General features: G+C 37.1%; 1 protein-coding gene across 2 annotated transcripts in view; it reads right to left on the bottom strand.

Moving 5' to 3' along the window:
* FANCC (FA complementation group C) overlaps positions 1-20,710 on the bottom strand; it is an 86,126-nt gene that overhangs the window by 51,124 nt on the left and 14,292 nt on the right. For both annotated transcript variants that reach the window (XM_065661757.1, XM_065661756.1), the window contains exons 2-4: positions 18,335-18,520; positions 16,666-16,750; positions 11,418-11,512 (exon numbers count right to left, since the gene is read on the bottom strand). In XM_065661757.1, coding sequence (XP_065517829.1) covers positions 11,418-11,512; positions 16,666-16,750; positions 18,335-18,499 — 345 coding nt within the window. In that variant the 5' untranslated portion in view covers positions 18,500-18,520. The remainder of the gene's footprint in view (positions 1-11,417; positions 11,513-16,665; positions 16,751-18,334; positions 18,521-20,710) is intronic.

Below are 20,710 nucleotides of genomic sequence, written 5' to 3'. Positions count from 1 at the left end.
ATACTATAATAGAAGAGTAATTCAAGTGCTATACATAATATGCTATGGCTACTAAAAGTAAGTGTATAGGGAAAGAAATTTTAATCAATACAGTATCTTATAGGGAGATTATATCTGGGAAATACAGCAATAATCAAAAGTACTTTTTTTCTGAAAAGAAACTAACTCTGCCTACCTGGCTTTAGTGGATTCTCACTTGACGTGGCCTGTGCTTCAACTTCCGAAATAAGCCTTAACAGATTAATTTGTATTATGTCATATTCGAGACCAGTCTAAAAAATCTCCATCAAAACTAAGAGTCCTTAAATCTGTGACTGAACTTTCCCCTTTTAATATGTTTTTTCCAGTGTCCTAAAGATACCACTATGACAAGTCTTAAAGAAACCATAAGAGCACTGCAGTTCCTTTCCTTTGCCCTCACAGACAGCAATAATCAGAACTATGCTGTTGTAACCCTCTGAACTAGTATTCTTAAATCACACTCTTTTGAATTACATTCCCTAATGCTGCCTCTAACAATTACTACACATCGTATGTTTGAAACAAAACAAGTTTAATTATACAGGAACAGAAACACTACAAAAATAGTTTCCCAACTAGCTAGTATCCTGCCTATGGGTGGTGCCATAGTCAGAGGTTTGGGCGTCTTGAACACGGGACCCAAGTTAGTAGGCCAGGTCTATTGGCAGCTGGTGGAGCTGGTCCAAGGGGAAGAGTGGTTTTGGTAGAAGGCTTGCCAGACTGGTCAAGGAGACTTTAAACTAGATGTGCTGGGGGAGGGGGGCATCATTCCATCCCAACACACCCAGACAGTTGCCAGCACCTATAATAAATGCTTGGAGCAATGCAGTGATATTCTAGCCGCTCCAGCCAATGAGCCGGCTTCATCTGGATCTCGGCTCAAATGCCTCTATACAAATGCCCATAGCATGGGGAACAAACAAGAGGAATTAGAGATGTGTGCACGTCTACGGGGGTATGATATAACAGGCATCACGGAAACATGGTGGGATGGCTCCTATGACTGGAGTGTTGGAATGGAAGGTTACAAGCTCTTTAGAAAAGACAGGCCCGGCAGGTGGGGAAGGGGAGTAGGAAAACTTGTACGAACAGTGCAGAAATCTACTTGTGTCTTCCTTATCCTTCCTTCCTAAGGGTCTGGCTGCCTGCGTTCGAGGCCAGTTGCCACACAGTGCTGCATGAGCAGGAGCTGTAAGAAGCTAAGTCCTTCTGGCTTCGCTTCGGGACTGCATTTAAGCACAGACAAACGAGGCTCTTGGTCCTTGCCTGAGCTGTTGCAACCATGCCTGTCCCTGGTCACACACCTCACTGTTCTGGAACATGACCCAGACTTCCCAGCTTTACCTTGGACCTGCTTCATCACTGTAAGCTGCTCTGGCCATCACAACTCATGGCTACCTTGCTGATTGTCACTGGACTTGCTCTGCTCTTGAGTGGCTGTGCTGTTTCTGTGTAAATCCAGAGTTGCGTCTGCCTTCTTGCAACCTGCAGACCCTGGCTCTCCTTCCCCAGTGGAGAAGACTACCCTTGGCACTTCCTCACACCAGCTGTGTCGGTGTCCATTTATCTACTGAAATTTCCTCTGTCCTGTAATGGCCACAATAATCAAGCTCACCAGGTGCCACTAACAAGTCTTGTCAATTAGCCTGTTTTATATATTCTCAGATCTCACACAAATTAAAACAGTTGGTCTACACCAAAGTTTTGCCTCACCAGTGTCTTCCAAATGTTTATTAGATTTCCCAGTAAACAGCAATTCTGTCCAAGGTCTCAATTTATTTTTGAAAATGCTACATTTAGAGGTGAAAAGTGTCTGATTACTAAATTTATCTTCAGACTTTTTTCCTTAGCGGACGCAACAGGTTTTTAGCATTTCTACTATAGCTTGACTTACTCTAAATAAAAAAAGAAACCCAAACATTTCACTTCATGAACTGAGCCCAGTGAAAGAGTGGGAGTTCTTACTCTTGCTTTTGTTAGGCCCATGATACAACCAGTAGCATTTTCCTATTTTAACTGACATGACTGTAGTGGTACCATCTCTGTTTTTCTGCAGAGATGGTCACAATAATTGAGGATGTTTTTCTTAAATTAATCCCTTGTGTTCCTCAAACACTTTTTGCAAACTACACACAGAATGCCCATTAAAACAGTTCTGCACAACGGTATACTTGTAAGAACGGATCAGGCAGCTTGATTAAGTGCATAAAAACTGCACCCTGAAGACTTTTTATACAGTCCCTCCACATACGTGGTACTTTTCCTTTTAATACAATCTCTCTTGCTCTACACTTCTCCACAGATACGCTGCGTCTATGCAAAGGCATTTTTGTTTGTTTCACTTAACTCAGAAGTTTTGCTTCTTTTATAACGGCTTGGGGCTTCTGACCATATTATTGTTGCATTTGTACATTATTATTTTCTTCCAGATTCACAGAACTTCCTCATTTGTAAAAACATGTTGCTGAACCCTAGTGACACAAACTGACCAGTGAACCCAACCCAAACAACAGTAAACAAAAGCAGTTTTCACTGTGGAGAGGGCTGAACTTGAAAATGTTTGCTGTCAGACACTAGGCTTGTTGTGACATCAGGGTTCCTCTTTGAAAAACAGAGCAAACAGAAATGTTTCTCCCTGTGTGTCAGATGTCCTCCTTCTATTTATTTAACTTAGAAATCTTTCAGTGGTCCACTGCCCTGCCCAGCTTCTGGCACGAGTTACAAAGCTCCACCAGGTAATTTTAGATCTGCATCCCCTTTCAGCTCAACTTCCCCCTATGCCCATCAAATTTGACTTGCCAACTATCTCTAGTAAATGAGCAGTCCATCTCCCATGCTTTAGTACTGACTGACACTGTGTTTTGCTTGCTTTTGACAGAAGTTCAAGTGTCAAATTGCTGCTTAACAAATACAAGGGATCAGAATTCAGGTTTACACCTGCTAACACGTTATCTCACCACTTGTTTGAAATCCTGAGCACACTGTGAACTCTCACCTGTGAGTAAGCCCTTAAGTTTGTAAGACTGGGTATTTTTGTCTTATTTACAAATCATTTTACAGAATTTACTCTTTTAATTTTCCTTATGCATTCTCTAAAACATCTCATTTTTATGTTTTATTTTACATAATACATGTGTGTATAGCTTTTGCATACATATCTGAAATAACCATTCACCCAGCTTCCACTGGCTGAATTAACTGAAAATTGTTTTAACATACCAATTAATTTATCTCAGATAATTACAAAGAAGAAAGCTGCTTTCTGACTTCTCTAGGTTTTAATACCATCACTTTTGACAGAATGGCACATCTGAGTTTTCTGTATGTACTTTCAGCAATACAGAGGGTGGTATGTTGGCATTTAATCTGTTCTATCTACAGTTTGAATAGTTTTTTAGTTTTTGCTAATACATGTAACTGAAAAACCACTGTAGAATAAAGTGCTTTTCTGATACTTGTTTCATTCTGCTCCTGAGATCTAGGCTTGAGATTGTGTGCAAATGCACCGTGTATCAACAGAGGTAGATTAGATGAGCAAAACATGATTTTATAGTTACTGCCATTATTACATATTCCTTGTACAACATGGTGGACTGAGAACTACCCAGAAGCCAGGGTAGCACAAGCACTGCTTATCCTTGGTTGCTTAAATAAACAATGGGAAAACCACTGGTTTAACTGTTGTGACAATTACATTCATTCAGGTATGTTTGCTGATCTTTAGTCAAGTTCATTATTAAATGGACAGGTTAAGTTTTAAACAAAATCCCTTATATTTGGTCTCACACACACAAAAAAAACCCCATAACCCTGTATAAACAGAATTTTGAACATAGAATTGGTAAGCAGAATCTTTTATGTTTTCCCCTTATATCTGGGAAACATTTTTAAACCAGGTTTTCCTATTCAGAAACTAGTATGCTTCCTCATTCCTTGACTTAAAAGTCAAATAAAACATTTGGGTTCCTTTGATACTACTGCGATGGCTTGTCAACTTACAAATACCATGAAAAACCTGCATTTCCCATCCTGTCTACAGGATATGAATTTACATGGGATTTAAAACTGGATTAAAATTTCCATGAAAGATGAGAACATTAGTAATTGCATTGCACAACAATAATATGTTTAAAATTACATGAAGTTACAGGTGCTTCAATGCTCTGACTAATAATGAAATATAAGAATAATATAAACTCTCCAAACACAAACAAAGCAGTATTATTAAAGCAATCACTAGCCTGTAATTATCCATAATCTCTTGTGTGTTCAACAAAAGTCTCCAGAACAGGCAACGAATAGCCACAGGATATTTGGTAGGCTGTTTTTCTTTGTTTCCACTTTTTATGAGGCATACTTCTTTAATAATTGCTCTTAGCTCTAAGAATAGAAAATGTTTGTAACATAGAACAGCTTGAGTGAAAGTATAATGTACAACAGCTAAGTCCCAGTTTTTATTTCCTGTTACCAACTCCAGTGAATGTCCTGTTCATGCCTATCCTATAACAGCGTTATTTTATACCCATTAATTTGGCTGCAGAAGTTCAACTTGGTCTTTCCTTAGAGGAAGTACTCATCTTTATTTGTCAATTTGTCAAATTAGAGTACCTCATAATACTGCCTTTCTAACAAAACACATCCAGATGGCATCAGGGAAGGACCACAATGTTATTCCTATTAGTTTAATCCCTAACAACAGCAAAGTTACCTGACTCTAAAAACCGGTGAGTGAGAACGCATGTTTTTGTGGGTCCCACGTCCATGTGGGGTACCTGAAGGCAATCACTTCATACAAAGGCTGACATCTACTGGCATTTAGTGGTATCAGTTCACGCAACTTACCTACACTTGCTCGAGTCTGCTAATGCATTGCAGAAAGCTGACTCTTAACAAGATACCAGAAACAAAAGAATGGTTGCTTTGTTGTACTTGACAGTGTGGGGAAAAGTCTCCTGCCTATATAAAATAAACTTCTGAAACCAGCAGCAGGGAAAAATGTGACAGAATAAATTACAACATGGGAACAGCAAACCAAGTAATATGACGACAGAGATACTAAAAACATTTTAGCATAGATGACCATATGTAAGTGGGTAAACACACATATATATATAAAATATATATATAGGGTTACATAATAAAAGAGGGGAAATAAAAAAAAAATGTGTTGTGCAGAATACCATTTGTAATCTTACAACATGATGGGAGGATGTGGCTAGAAGAAAGGAGTAGTTATTTATTTTTTGGGTTTTGTTTCTGACTGTATTCATTCATTGTAGCCACTTCAGAACCAAGGATGTTTTCTAAACTGTTTGTGTGCAGTGTTTAACAAAGAGATCCTCAGATATGAAGCCCCTAAAAATACTAAAAAACTCTCCATAAATATGAAGAATTAGTTATCATAACAAGTGTTTTAAAATTCTTCTACATCTCTGGAATACTTAAGGGCAAGACAAAAATCGGTCCAACTGCATGCACTGTGCATACAGAAAAGAAGATCAGTAAATTAGTTTTCCTATTAGTGAGTACCCTGAATTGTTGCCCAAAATTTCAGGACAGTAACCTTAACACAGAACTCTCACTACTGCAAGCACCATCAGACAGCTAAGACTCAAAACAATACCACACAATCTGGGCAGCAATGAAGCTGGCTTCTAATCTGGAGACTACTATTAAAAGAAAACATTCACTTTCCCTTAGAAGATGATGTATTACAATGCTGTGAAGTAGAAAGTTGCATACCTATTAATATAAAACAAACATATGTGTACCTGTATGTAACAAAAAGAATGCCATCTACTGGTATTTAAGAATATGCACCACTATTAATAAATTAGTAAGTAGCTATCATAATAAGCAACAAAGTTGTCATTGCTATATACTGGAAACAACTGTCCTGTTCCAAATTTTTCCTCGCATACTTGGCATCCTGTATTTTAACAAATATGCATATATCGCATATCCTAAAATAAATAAATGAATAAATAAACAAATAAATCATCTTATAAAACAGACACAGAAGAAAATACATTTTCTAATTCTTAGGTCATAAGACCTTCTTGCAGACTTTCAATACTTAAAGAGGGCTTATAAGAAAGATGAGGAAAAACTATTAATAGGCCTGTTGTGATTAGACAGGGGGTAATGGTCTTGAACTCAAAAAGCATTGATCCAGACTACACATAAGGAAGCATTTTTCTGCAATGAGGGTGGTGAAACACAGGCACAGATTGCCCAGAGAGGTGGCAGATGCACCATCCCTGAAAACATTTAAGGTCAGGTTGGATGAGGCTCTGAGAAACTTGAGCTAGTTGAAGATGTTCCTGCTCATTGCACGGTGGTTGCACAAGATGACCTTTAAAGGTCCCTTCCAACCCAAACTATTCCCCAATTCTACAATGAGAAAAACTCTGTTCTATGATTTTACTCCCGTTTGCCACTTTCTATTTCACTTAAAAGCTATTTTGCATATTTTATAAAGATATGAGGACAATTCCTCTATTTCTCAAAGATAACCTAGTTCCTCTCATTTCCTTCATGACTTACTGATGCTTTACTATGCTCACTGTGCTAGAAATATTGAAAATGCTTTGGTAACTCATTCCAAATAAAGCCAAAATACATTAAAACATGCACACCTACATACCACACTCCCAGACCTTGACTTCTTTCCATTTTTTTCCACCAGCTATTCTCCACAACTTCCCTGCAGTTCCATTAATGTCTACTTTCTACCTTCGCTCTTGTAATATTCAGGAGTAACTAAATAGTCTTGCAAAGTTCCAGTAAATCAATGAACAACTCTTCCCTGACAGACAAAACAGCAAATCTGCTTAAACACTAAAATGTTAAGAAATACGATTTTGCTGAACTCCTGTTTTTATAACAGTGCTGTTTTTACTCTGTTCTTGAATACTGTTGCCTAATCAATATGTATGTTAGTGAGTTAAACTATTAAGAATGACAAATATTGTCATTCAATATTCAACAAACACCTGATCAGACAGACGGATGATCCAAGACAGAAGCAAAAAAATCTCTTGACATCTAAACAGGAAAGGAAAACCAAACACAAATGTAAGTGTACAGTGAGATGTAACTAAGCATTTTGATTTGTAACTAAGCAGGTGCATCTATCCTGAAAAGCAAATCACAAATGTTTCCATTTTGAGCCATTACTGAGTGACCATCCTTTTAATGTTAATTCATCACAGTTAGATATACTACTACACAGAAAACAAAGGTCGTAAAAACCCATTTTGCTGAAAATTCTGGCCCAGATTCGGAAGCAGGGGTGAAAGGTCAGTGCTTCATTAACTGAACCAACTCAATTAAAATTGTAGTTTAATTAAAAAGTCAAGATGATCATAAAGAACCCAGGTCATCCGGAGAACATCACTAAAAATCTCAAACATCCTGTGCTTAATTGGCAGTAAATTTCTTGATCTGGCTTTTTTGAGCAATCCTCTGCAAAACACTTCAATGCCATTTAACACAATAAACAGAATGCCATCAAATTTAGTCTAAATAAATACAACTTCAAGGTAAATCAAAAAGCTGGCATGCGGAAGACAGACATATGCCTTCCATTCTTCTGGAAAACAAGATTCCCATTCAGACGCTCTAAGGTGTCCTTTTCAGGAGGCAAGTGTAACAATACTAAAGACAGAAGGACTTGATGTTATGTTTTTAGATTTATAACTCAAAACCAAATAAATACCAAAGCCAACAACAATAAATACCAAAACAACAACAACAAAACACATACACAAAGCCAAACCAAAACACAAACCCCTTTTTACAAGAAACATTTGAGCACTGCTGTACAATTAGGTGTTTTACTAAATACACACTATATTAAACTATTCAGACACATTTCTACGTTTGCTATTCATAAAACAACAAGGTGACATCGCAGTTCTGGAACCATTTAGTTCCCTAAAAAGCAGAGAAACTGCAGCAAGCAAGTGTTGCAGTTTTCTGCAAATGCTAAATTTGGCAAAATGGAAATCCTTTACCTGAAAATACGTTTGCATTATCAAAGAGGTACTCTCAAGTGGTGAATTTTGTTCACTGAGTGCTGACAGTTTCCAAAGGAAATAATAATATAGTCTCTGCTTTCCACTGCATACATTTGGAAACAAGTGGTGTCCACCACCATTCCAACATTGCTTAGCCCAGCAGAAAACTGAGAAGCTAAACTCTAAGAGGACTGCAGACCACAATTTAAAACCTTGATCTTTACCTTTTTAAAAAATAGAGTATTCCTCCTCAGTGTATGCTGAAGCATTAAGTGAGGACAAAAAAATAACTCTCAGCTAGAGAGCCAAATGACAAGGCTACTGTGGAGGTCACTCCCACAGAAGCTGAACAGCTGTTCTTATATATAAACCCCTTTTTGATGGCACCTGCATCAATGTGTATGGACCCAAAACAGAGCCCTATTCTGTGTGGTCAAGGACGGCTTTCCATCCACACCCTGTAGGAAGAGCTTAAGTACCTTAGATAATCTATCATTTCTTTTCAAGTACAGGAAAGTTTTCCGTAACAGTAAAAACCTTTCAAGTAGCATTCAGATTTCAGAGCTTATTTAGAATTAATATCTTGATTTCAATATTCTTTCCATCACGTAGCCACAAAACTGCCTTCCTCTCAGCCCCCAAGAATTTATTTCATCTATATATTTTAGACTTTCAGGTATTTTTTCGATAGCGTACCACAATGTACTTGGCATCTTCTCCACCAGGGAACGAATATCCCCTATGTAAAGAGCTCCCGTTGTTACAAACAAGGCTGAGGTGAGATCAGACCACTGGAGAAGCTGGTCATCCAGTCAATATACACCAGCCGACACAAACCTCGAATTAGGACTCTGATATCAGAGGTATCTTGATCTCTTTCTGTGACAATCTTTTGAGCCACGTATCATAGAATCATAGAATAGTAAGGGTTGGAAAGAGCCTCAAGATCCTCCAGTTTCAACCCCCCTGACATGGGGAGGGATGCCTCATACCAGAACATGTCACCCAAGGCTCTGTCCAACCTGGACCTGAACACTACCAGAGATGGAGCATTTACCACTTCTTTGGGCAACCTCTGCCAGTGCTTCACCACCCTCCCACTAAAGAACTTCCTCCCTGTATCTGACATGATTTTCCCCTGTTTCAGTTTAAACCTATTGCCCCTTCCTATCACTACAGTTCCTGACAAGGAGTCCCTCCCCACATACTTGTTGGTCCCCTTCAGATACTTGAAGGCTGCTATGAGGTCTCCATGCAGCCTTCTCTTCTCCAGGCTGAACAGCCCCAACTTTCTCAGCCTGTCTTCACATGGAAAATTAAGCAGTACAGGAAGAAACAATATTAAGTGTGCCCTAGATGGGTCAACAGACTTACTGGATGTTTTGGGGATTTTTAGATATAAGTCATTATCACACATGGCAAAAGAAAACCTTCAAGAGTAGCCAAATATTTAACTTAGCTTTTCTGTGCAAACAAGCATGATAATTCTTATAATATCATTAAATTTCAATGCTGATTGTAAAAAAAGGAGGTAAACCCATTTTTTTCAAAAAGCCATATGAAAATAGGCTGAGAAAGTTGGGGCTGTTAAGCCTGGAGAAGAGAAGGCTGCGTGGAGACCTCATAGCAGCCTTCCAGTATCTGAAGGGGGCCTACAAGGATGCTGGAGAGCGACTCTTCATTAGGGACGGTAGTGATAGGACAAGGGGTAAAGGGTTCAGACTAAAACAGGGAAGTTTAGATTGGATATATGGAAGAAGTTCTTTCCTGTAAGGGTGGTGAGGCACTGGAATGGGTTGCCCAAGGAAGCTGAGAATGCTCCATCCCTGGCGGTGTTCATGGCCAGGTTGGACAGAGCCTTGGGTGGCATGGTTTAATGGGAGGTGTTCCTGCCCATGGCAGGGGGGTTGGAACTTGATGATCTTAAGGTCCCTTCCAACCCTAACTTTTCTATGATTCTATAATGCACACTGGACAGTAAGAATCCAAGAATAAATTCTAATGATTATAAAAACAATTTAATAATAACCTTTCTTTTAATCTCAACTTTTGTACCCTCGTGCTGCGCATTTTTCATTCTCCCTTACCTACCCTTTCTTTTTCTTTTTTTTTAATTATAAGTTTTCCAAGAGTTCTTCTTTTCCCTCCAATTAAAATACAAAAGTATTGCATTTCATATCATATTGAGCTACACTCACATTAGGCAAATACGGAAGTGCTGAATGATAAAAATAGGTAGTAAAACATGTTTGTGCTTTGAACTCCTCAATGTCCTCTTCCCTATAACTTATATGGTTAACTCTTGACCCATCAAGTCACAATGACTACTAAGATTCATTCAAAAACACAGAGTACATAGAAAAAATCCTGCAGGACTGCAGTGAGGCTTGACTCAAACGCTTACATGTTAGTCCCAAACTAAGACCCTTTCAGGTGGCAGTGCTACCAAAAGCAGTAGCCCCAACTATTAAGTAAGAAATTAACTACTTAAAGAAGTCTACAAGTATTTTCAGCTTCAGCAGACATGCACATAAATAATGATCAGCCTGCTATATTACCACTGGTTGTAAGGACTATAAGATACAAATAAAAGCACCAAATATTAGCAAGTCCATTAATATCTATAAGCATATTTTGACATGGACCAATGGAGAGTGCAAGGATGTAAAATCAACAATCCTCAAACTGCTATTCAGCAATGTAAAGGACTAAGTATCAACATGCTGCAAGTTATTTACACGCTGATGTGCTTTGCTAGTTCAGTGTGGAAATACGTAAAATATGAACAGATATACCATGCAAAACCCTAAATTTGGGATTAAAGTTAAGGATTCATTATTCCTCGAGCCACTAAATATAAATCCACAGACAAGCACTAAGCCTCCCCTCTCTGACTGCTTTGATGCAAGTTTGGATAGAATTATGTTCTTCATACACAGGAAATTAAATAAAAGCAAGAAAGAATAAAATTAAAGAGCAAATGTAAGCTGTTTTCAAAACAAGCTATGGCATTTCTCCAGGTTCTTTATTTTGTCCTAAACAAAACGGGTTTGGGTTTGGTTTTTCAATGATACTTGCTTTCCTTCTGATTTGTGCTCGCTGCTCACTAATCAGTTATCTGAATAGTGAGCTATTACATGAGTCATCTGAATATCTTGGTGCATCTACCAGGTTAAAAGCCATAAAAACTACCCATTTTAAAATGCCACATCTTTTTAATATTTAATATAACAGATTAATGTTATAGTTAGAGTGATATATACATCAACAGTTTGGAGCACTTTCTTAAATGGCAGTGTCTCTATGCTATAGATGCAGCACCTTTAAATAATCAACTTAATTTAAAGCAGTCCTGGGAAGGATTCATTCACTTACCCGTATCCAGCTGTTGGCCTTCAATTCCACAGGGTTCTGCGGTTCACTGCTGTATAGACAACATAAGCACCACATCAGAGTCTTCTGGCTTTCCTCTTCAAGAAAAAAAGCAAATAAGGATACATTTGGGGGGAGAAAAAAAGAAAAAAAAAAGAAAGAAAGAAAAATCAAAATACAGAGAGAAATACACAGGACAATCCCTACCCATCCGCAAAACTAAAGCCCTAAGTATCTGTCTCAATTCATAATGCTTCTATTCTACCAGATTCACACGTCACATTTAACATTATTCGTACATAGTTTTTGTGTAACCATTTCCTTCAATAGAATTTCAAAATCTACACAATAGATACATGCATGACCTATTGATGAATTTATATAATTTCAAGCAATTTCGGAACCAATACATTTCAATTCAGTATCAAAATAATATAATAAACAATAATTAACAGTAGTAAAACAGTTACTACATTGTGTCCAAAGCTTGCACAATCAAAGAATGATCACCTCTGAAAAAGTTATGAGCTCACTCATAACAAGAATATAAACCATCAAGTTTTCTGTAAAAATATATGAGGATTTTCCATGCTTCAGGAAAATTACATTTCTGCAGGCAGAATAATGAAGGCAGCTAAATGCTGATGAAAAAAAAAATCCTATTTTGATTTTCTATTCAGGATGAGATCAGGTTTTAGTTAATTCTAAGCCACTGTTGGAAATGAGCTGCCTCCTCTCACATACTGTTATGCCTCCTCTCAGATACTGTTATAGAGGAGCTGATTATTTGGAATAAGCACCTTAAGAGCCATTAAATTCATCATTATTTCTCACAATTTTGTTTTCAATAGGTTGATTTGTTTGGGTGGGGATTTTTGTTTATGGTTTTTTGTTTGTTGGGTTTTTGTGTTTGGTTTTTTTTTTTTTTTTTAACATTCTTTGGCAGACGCCCAGACTAAAACTTCATTATTATTGTCCATTATTGTAATAAAAATCATGAAAACTGGATATAGTATTGTAGCTCTGATATAAAATTCACCTAGTAAGCAATATTATTCTTGTTAAAAATAATACAAATTAGTAACATCATATGAGTTTTAAAAACTATATTAGGAGATAATTTGATTATCAAACTCAGCAAGTTTTCTTTTGTTTTCTGTGTATTTGTTATCCTGGATGTAATAAATAGCATTATTTAGAAGTGCTTTGCTGGCAAAGCCTGAAGAAAAAATAAAAGCTCCATTAAGTAATGCTTGTATTTTCACCAGATCAGAGAAGCTAATATTGATTTAAACCAGTATTCCTCAATAAATTTCCAGCAAACCTGTAGGCTATTACTGGCCTCCCACTGACTAACATCCCTGCACAGAAATGGTTACTCAAACATACAGATTTAACTGACTACAATTTGGGGTATTCCGCCATTGTGTGTTTGGGGATTTATTTTTATTTTTTTTTTAATATGGATTTTTACAAGGCTAACAATTTCCTAGGTTGTTCAAGATTGGAGTTAAAGGAGGTATCTTGCATAGTACTCAGCAGAAATTGAAAGTGCCTGTACACTTTGATTGGAACTATGTCAACTAGCATTCAGATATCAGCATGAAGAGACAACTCCGTCTCCTTCAAAAAGTGTTTCACCTTAAAACTCTGATCTGAAATTATATGGGAAGGAAAAAAAAATACTGGTTTATTTGTTTAAACAACTAAATGATAGCCATTTGCTTCTTAGAAAATTAAGATTTTAAACACTATTTATTACCAGTAGTAAAATACTATCTGTTTATAAAGTCTGGCATTAGAGATCATTTCCAGTGACATTAATTACATTAAAAAAAAAACCCCAAAACTATATTGAAAAAGGCAAGGAGAAAAGAAAAACAATCAAGTCCAAATCGCTTATCCTAAATAATGTATATACATAGTTCAAGTGTTCCTTCTTTTGACTATTCATACTATACATCTACAGTATGACATTAAGTAATTTTATTTAAGTTACAGCTACTTTTTTGGCTATAACCAAAACTGAGGAAGCCTCCCATAGGTCTATGAAACCTTTGGGCCTAGGCAAAGCAACCTACAGTCCTCTTGCTGAAGAACCCAATGACACTCTGAGGGATGCTCTCAGGTTCACCATTTTCTTTTCACAACTGCTTTAAACTGGTGATGAAAGATGGGAAGACCAAGGAAGATAAGGAGGGACAGATCTTAAAATAATTATGGCAGCTGCAAAAGATAACCATATCAAAAGACCAAACACAGCCACAGAAAACCTGCTGGTGGCCTTTTTCCTCCCATTCTTCTAACTCTGATCCCCACTGAAAACCATTACCAGGATATAAATTTAGGCATTTGATCTTACGATGGCATGAAAGAACACTCACTACTAAAATACCCAATCAGTACATCAAGAGGAAAAAATTAGTAACTCAAAGGTGAAAATTGCATCCCATAAAGGGTCACCAGCTATCTTCTTGACTTCTTAAGTCGGTTAATATTGTAACTCCAACTAAATGAATGAAAACTTTCTATGGGACAACAAAAAAAAAAAAAAAAAAAAGGAGGGGAGAAAAAAAAAAAAGGCATAACACAGTCAGTTTATAAATACCCTCTCTTGAACAGGGCCAGACGCAAGGAACTGATCAGAAAACCCTAATCTTACAGCCAGAAATACTCTTTTTAGAGCTTGTTGTAAAGTTTTATTGAAATATACCAGATAATGTTGATTAGCTACATTTCTTGTTGATTAGATGCATTTCTGTGGGAACGAATGCATACACAAGCATGCATGCTCACACACATATAGTGACATAAAGAGTCACCAAGAAATTCCCCAGCATTTATAGTATTAGTTTGGGATTCAAGACATTTGGGATCAAAACTCAAACCAGGAGGGTCCTACTGAGAGATAATCCCCCAGGCCACAGAAAAAAAAATATTAGAATTCCTTACCAAGACTGAATTCCTCATGTATCCCTTGTGGCTTAGGACCACAAGTACAGCCATGAGATTTTCTTCTGTTGTGCTTCCTTCACGTTAGCATTCTAAATAAGGCTAACTTGGTCACCTCCTGCTCAGGAGTGTTTATGAGGAGATTATTTTCCCTTGGAGACCATGCTTCCTGCACTGAATGGTCAGCCATGTCAGCTACCAGCACCAACAGACATTCATCTAAGGGGATAGGTATTGTGGTTTGGACATGATGCAGGAGTATAATGTTTTTCCTCCTCCATTTATTAGTATGAAAGACTGAATTGAACAAAATTAGTTCCTTCTACTGCAAGGGTGGCCTGGTCTCACACACATAGCTGAATGAGTTATTTATCCAAATGAGAAATTATACGAAACCCACTTGAGAGTCAGCATCTGCTACAGCCAGCACTATCTTAAAGAGTGTCTTCAGAACTAGTGCCAAACAAAATCAAAATCTGCTGAATCCAAAATGCCAGCAGTCCAAAGATTGCTCAGGTGGCTCTAAAAAGAGGAAGTGGCGGGAATGTATAAGCAGACATCTTCAGGACTACTGACTTCAGAAAATCTACTTGACTCATCTTTAAGCATTGAAGTGAAGGATTCAAACTTGAGCCAGTGAAGTTCGTTGATTCAGCTTGCTTGTAACTTTGAGACCAAAAAAAAACCTATAGTAAAACTTCATTCTCTTGCAGTCTTCAGAGGTAATGATCGATTTGCAAAAAAAGTACTTTTCTTGTTTTAGAAAATGCTGAGGTACCCAAAGAAGAGGAAAGAAGCAGAGGAAACCAAAAGCATATTGCTGGGATTGTTGTGAAAAGAAGTCAAAAGAAGCAGCATCGCTTTTAACTGTGAGGAAAAATATAGATGAAGCTACTTTCTAGACCAGCACGCATTGTCAGCTCAGAAAAACTGATGGTCAAAAGACCTGTATACTCCAAACAAAAGCTTAGAAGAAAAGCATATGTGTAATTGTAAACATCAACAATTACCAACATTCTGAAAAACTAGAACTATGATCAAAAAAGGGAGCCTCTTCATTGTAAAAATAAGTCCACAAAGTATGAAAAAGGCTTTTCTCAAAAGGTGCCACAAAAGCATACATTTGCCACTCTGCAAAAGTGATTTATATTTAAATTAACGGTTCCTTCCCAAATTTTCCTTTCAGAGGGGAAGTGCTGACATAACACACAACTACCATGTGTTTTGCAGACAAGTTCATTCTGCTTGTGCTTGGAGCTGACTAGAAGACAAAGCTAAACTAGAAGACATATATATGCTGTACTTGACTTAATAAGCACTTCTAGGTGAACCAAAAATTGTACTTTCCTGTATTTCCCCAAAAGGGGGCAAAAAGCACAAGAGACAAAATGTGACTTCTGGGGGTTTTCTTTGTAGCTGTAGTAGTAGCAGAAAGCTGGCAAAAGATTATTTTAAGGGACTCACAGAGAAGCTCAGTATTAGTTTTCTGCTTAAAAGTAGCTCACAAGTCATTTATCAACATATCAACATCTCACTTCCCAAAAAATGTACTGGAGCTGCTGGTGAGGTACACAAGTAGTGTCTCCTCCCTCCCAGCAGTTTTTCTGTCCCCAATTTATTTTGTTTATTCTCACGTACACTCTCACATACACATACATACACTACCAGTAAGAGGCTTTTAGTTTTTCATACACTTTTTTCCCATGTCACCACTTCACTGTTTCGGTTTTGATTCTACATGCATTTTTAGTAGTTCACAAGATGAAGAAAACACACATTCAGAATAAACTCAATAAATCCAAACACACCCCTAAGTTAGTAGAGCTCTACACCAATGCAAAAGCAAACCAAGTATCCGAAAAAATAATTCTTATATATTAGCATATATAATAGAATATTCTGATGTATAACTACAAGAAATTTCTGTTGAAAGTAATCTGGAACACTTGATTTTATACATATTGAGAACCTAACAAAAATGCAATAAATATGTCAAGAAAATTAGAAAAACATAAGTCATGATGAACAGAAACACTCACTGGGTTTAAAATTCACTGCTTCCAAGTAAAGATTCTCTAACTAATCAATTAAATTAATTAGCTCCCAAAGCAAATTTAAGATTTCACAATGCCTCAGATTTTAAATAACTTGGTTAATCTTTTAATCTCCAAAATTCACTTCAAAAAAAGATTGCTCTGCTTTCGTGGAAAAATCGAAGTATATGAGAAATCGTATTTTCCTAATTTCTGTAGGATAAAGTTTATGGAACCTCTGCAGAAACATCATTACATGTTCTTACCATATCCTATAACAAAAGGATTCCAACAAAGCCTTCCTAAAAGCTGGCCAATTAAAGGGAACTGCCGGATTGCTACAATTGAATCCTGTTGAAACATAAAAACAAACAAAAAGATAATAAATATACTGAACATCAAAAGTAGGTTAGGAGAACCGTTAATGATACAGATTGTTGTAAATTACAATCACAATGGTTTTGCTGTGTAATGCTCTGGAAGCAGAACACCTGCAGATATGTAATAAAAGCAGAACTTCCTGAAATCAGCTATAATGTCATAATTCAAATAAGTTAAACCTTAAGTAGATAATTTCCTCACCTAATATTTAATTATGCTAGAAAACCTCATTTGCGTCACATCCAGTAATCAGAAAACAGTACTAGTAAGCAAGATTTCATGATAATAAAAGCACAATTGAACTATATCTGTGCTCATCCTCACTGCTTTATATACTGCCTCACAGTTTCTGAAGAAATTAATACCTACTAAGAACAAAACTAAGTGTCTTTCTGTTACTTTTGCTTGTTTTCTTTAACTTACGTGATGACTAACCAGCCAGTAACAAACTGCCATTTAACTTTTAACCAAATAGAAACCAGCTTCGCTATAAAAGTAGTAGACAATGTATTTTATATACAATCCTCTGCAATCAGTCTTATTTTTCCATTTTTGTAGCTTTACTATCTAATAAATGAAGGCTTTTAAAAATTGTGCTGTTCTGAGATAACATGCAAGTAGCAGCAACGATAACCATCTCCTGCTGCTGCAATAAATTCCTTACATTTGTCTCACATTTGGGGCTAGCCCTAGACTTTCTGGGGCCATATTCACAAGGTCCATTTCAGGCTAAGCCTCGGATTACTTGAAGTAGCAACATTTTTTTTTTTTATTTCCCTCTTAAGGAAAAAGCATATAGAAAAACAGGAAGAAACACTAGTCCCCAAAAAAACTTTATTTAGAAGTTAAATTCAGTTCAAAAATTATAATAACTCTGCAGTCTTTGGATAAAAAGAATATTTAAAAATAAATGCTTCCATAAGAAGTCATCTTTATGCCATAATACATTATTTCTTCAGATAATTATACTGAAAAAGCCATGATCAGAAAAATAAACACAACTAAACATATAAAAAACTAAATTCATTTTTTAAAAAAGCACTCACTGGATTGCAGACAATAATTAAATTGCTAAACAGAACAGTCAGCAGCATATGCCAAAGATCTGACCATTCTGCTAGAATTCACTATGTGTGCCACAACACTGGGGTTAATGTGTCAACAGACTCTCTAAGATTTAAAGGATCAGTTACAGTTTTGCATGTTAAGGCCTTTAAATAATCTAATTTATGACCTGACAACCAGAATCAAATTCTTGTTTATTTTTAAAGGGTTCTTTAAAGAGGCTAGAGCATTGGCTGGGAAATCTCACGTGACAACAACCAATCAAGAAGAAAAAGCTCCTTTCACAATAAATCAGGGCAACAGGAAGCACACTCCTGTTTCCATTACCTGTGACTGTTGCCTCAATTTGCCTCTCTGATCCAGCAATACGTTAGGTCAATAACACAAACCTCTTTGCTACTGTTAGCTTCTGGTTTTGTCAAAACATGGTGCAGATTGTTTCTGAGGGTGTCTTCAAAACAGGTCACTCTTCCTTTTAGAGTCACTTACCATATGTTTCAAAGTTTCATAAATCTCATGTAGGAACTTCTGGAGCTGGGGCAAATGAAGGCACACATCCTTCTGGGATTCCAGCGTGGTGGCTTGACCCCATTCAATAGCTTTATCCAACCAATATTCAAAGTTCAGTCTGGGCACTGGAGTGTCCTCGGCCATCTCACAATCCTGAAAAACAAACTGTAACTCCACATTAGGCAGTCCTAACACTGTCTTCAAAACAAGATAGAAAATGGGAGGAAGGATTTCTGCTAACATTTTTTGTGTTCATATGTGAAAGGGAGGCATGAGGGGTGTCTGTGTTTACATCTCATAAGGGTGCCAATTTGCTTTGTAGTAGGAAGAGGGTAAAATAATAACCCCATTGTGACAAAGTAGCAAAGGGGTCACAGTAATCAGTAAATTACCTGAGAAAGTACCACCCAGCCGTGTCTCAGGCTTTTATTACCTGAATTTGTCGTCACCAATATTTCACTCAAAGCATATTAGAATAACATAAGCATACATTTATTTAGAATGCTTTGCATGATATAAAACTGAAAATGTCCATTTTCAGGTAAATGAAAGCATTAAAATAAGGCTGAACCAAAACAAAGGGGGTCAGGGGACCTTTGCTCGTAATTTCTACATTTGTAATTGATCATTAGTTTAAAGTAGAAAAAGAGTATTCTCCTTCAAGGAAACATACATTTAGTATTTCAGCTCTTTTTTTCTTTGTATTTTTACACAAAGGAGAAGAAAAAATACAACCACATGCAGCTTTTCATACAACTCAGTTCTGAATAAAAGCTGTACCATATATAATCTATACCCAATGGCACACTTTGCTGTTAAAACTTTGAGAGATGAGCGTTATTGCCAAGCCAAAATGTTAAATTCTGGACAAATTGCCAGAGGAAAAGACACAAAAAAACCCCCACAAACACCCGCAACACATTTTTCTTCTACTTTGCCATTACATTTTTCATTGGCAGAAGGACAGAAAATAGCACACGAGGCACTACAGCCACCTTTAAATCTTTCTGAAAGAAACACCTCGTATGCTGAAAGAGCAAATAAACTCTTGCAGCCATTCATTCTTTCTGTCAAGACTGTAAAGACAACTGTCAACACAAATGTGGTGGCAGTTTTTCGAAATGAACTGTTGCGCACTTGGAGACAATTCAGACACTCATAGATGCCACAGAAATCAATGAATATTTATCTTTGTAAACTACAGACCAAAAAAATAAACCTGAACCTCAGCAGCAGGCCTGTAAATCAAGCTATCTTTATACAGCTAACCTTTACAATCACATCACTTATATAGCATGCTAATCTGAGCCAGATAAAAATCTAAAGAGCATTAATAAACTTGTTTAATTTCTACAAGTAATAAATAAATATATTCCACATAATGAATCACAGCCATTATTTGGTTTTGGATCCTGTCCAGGGGGAAAAAAAAAAAAAAAAAAGAAGAAAAAAGAAAAAATGGAAGTAAGGAAGTAAAGGTAAAGCTGCTGGCTTGCCAGAGTTCAATGGATATTTGTACTAAACATGTTCAAAGTAATGAAAGCAAAGCCACTGCTTTTGTTCTCTATTATGCTCCTCTTTCTACCTGCACCTACTGCTGTTAGCAGAACTCTTAATGGACATCTACAGTGCCAAGATCTTGTTGGTCTTCTGTGAGTATCAAAAGCAGGCTACAGAACTTCATCACCATAGCTTCCTGAAGGGACATAGGCACTAAGCAGCAATTAGCCATCAAACACACTTATCACCACAGGAACATGATGAAGCACAAATTAAACCCAGGATCTGAATTTACATATTTTAGTAAATTAATGAGCCTGTTTGATGTTCCCAGGAGAGATTAATCCTCCCAAATAACTGAAAAACAAGTACCCTAACAAAATGGCTCAAAAAAATTAAAGGGAAAAAAAAAAAAAAAAAAAAAAAGAGTGGGAAAGGGGGAGAACCACAAGCACTCCAGCATCCTGGGGCCAGTCACATGAATTGATTAGGTATCAACAGAGAATCCCAGGTAAGGAAATCAAGGACCTTGTCTCCTATACCAGGTACCTGTAGCTACTATGACAGTATGCAGAATGGCACAGCCACTACCAGGTAAGGTGGCCTTCTTCCATATGTCTGAAATCCCAGCTCCACAAGAAAGGTAGTTTAACTCCCTTCTTATTTACAGCTTGTAGTGGTTTGTACCCAGCCAGTAACTCAGCAGCACTCAGCCACCAGCTCACCACCCTTCTTTCCCCCTCTCTGGGTGGAAGAGAACTGATAAAACCCACAGGTTGAGGTAAGAACAGTTTATGTACTGGGCTGTCGTATGGAATATCCCTTTGGCTAGTTTGGGTCAGGTGTCCTGTCTCC

Source organism: Lathamus discolor, chromosome Z (assembly GCF_037157495.1).
Source record: "Lathamus discolor isolate bLatDis1 chromosome Z, bLatDis1.hap1, whole genome shotgun sequence".
NCBI classification, from domain to species: domain Eukaryota; kingdom Metazoa; phylum Chordata; class Aves; order Psittaciformes; family Psittacidae; genus Lathamus; species Lathamus discolor.
This window is presented reverse-complemented; position numbering and strand designations above follow the sequence as displayed.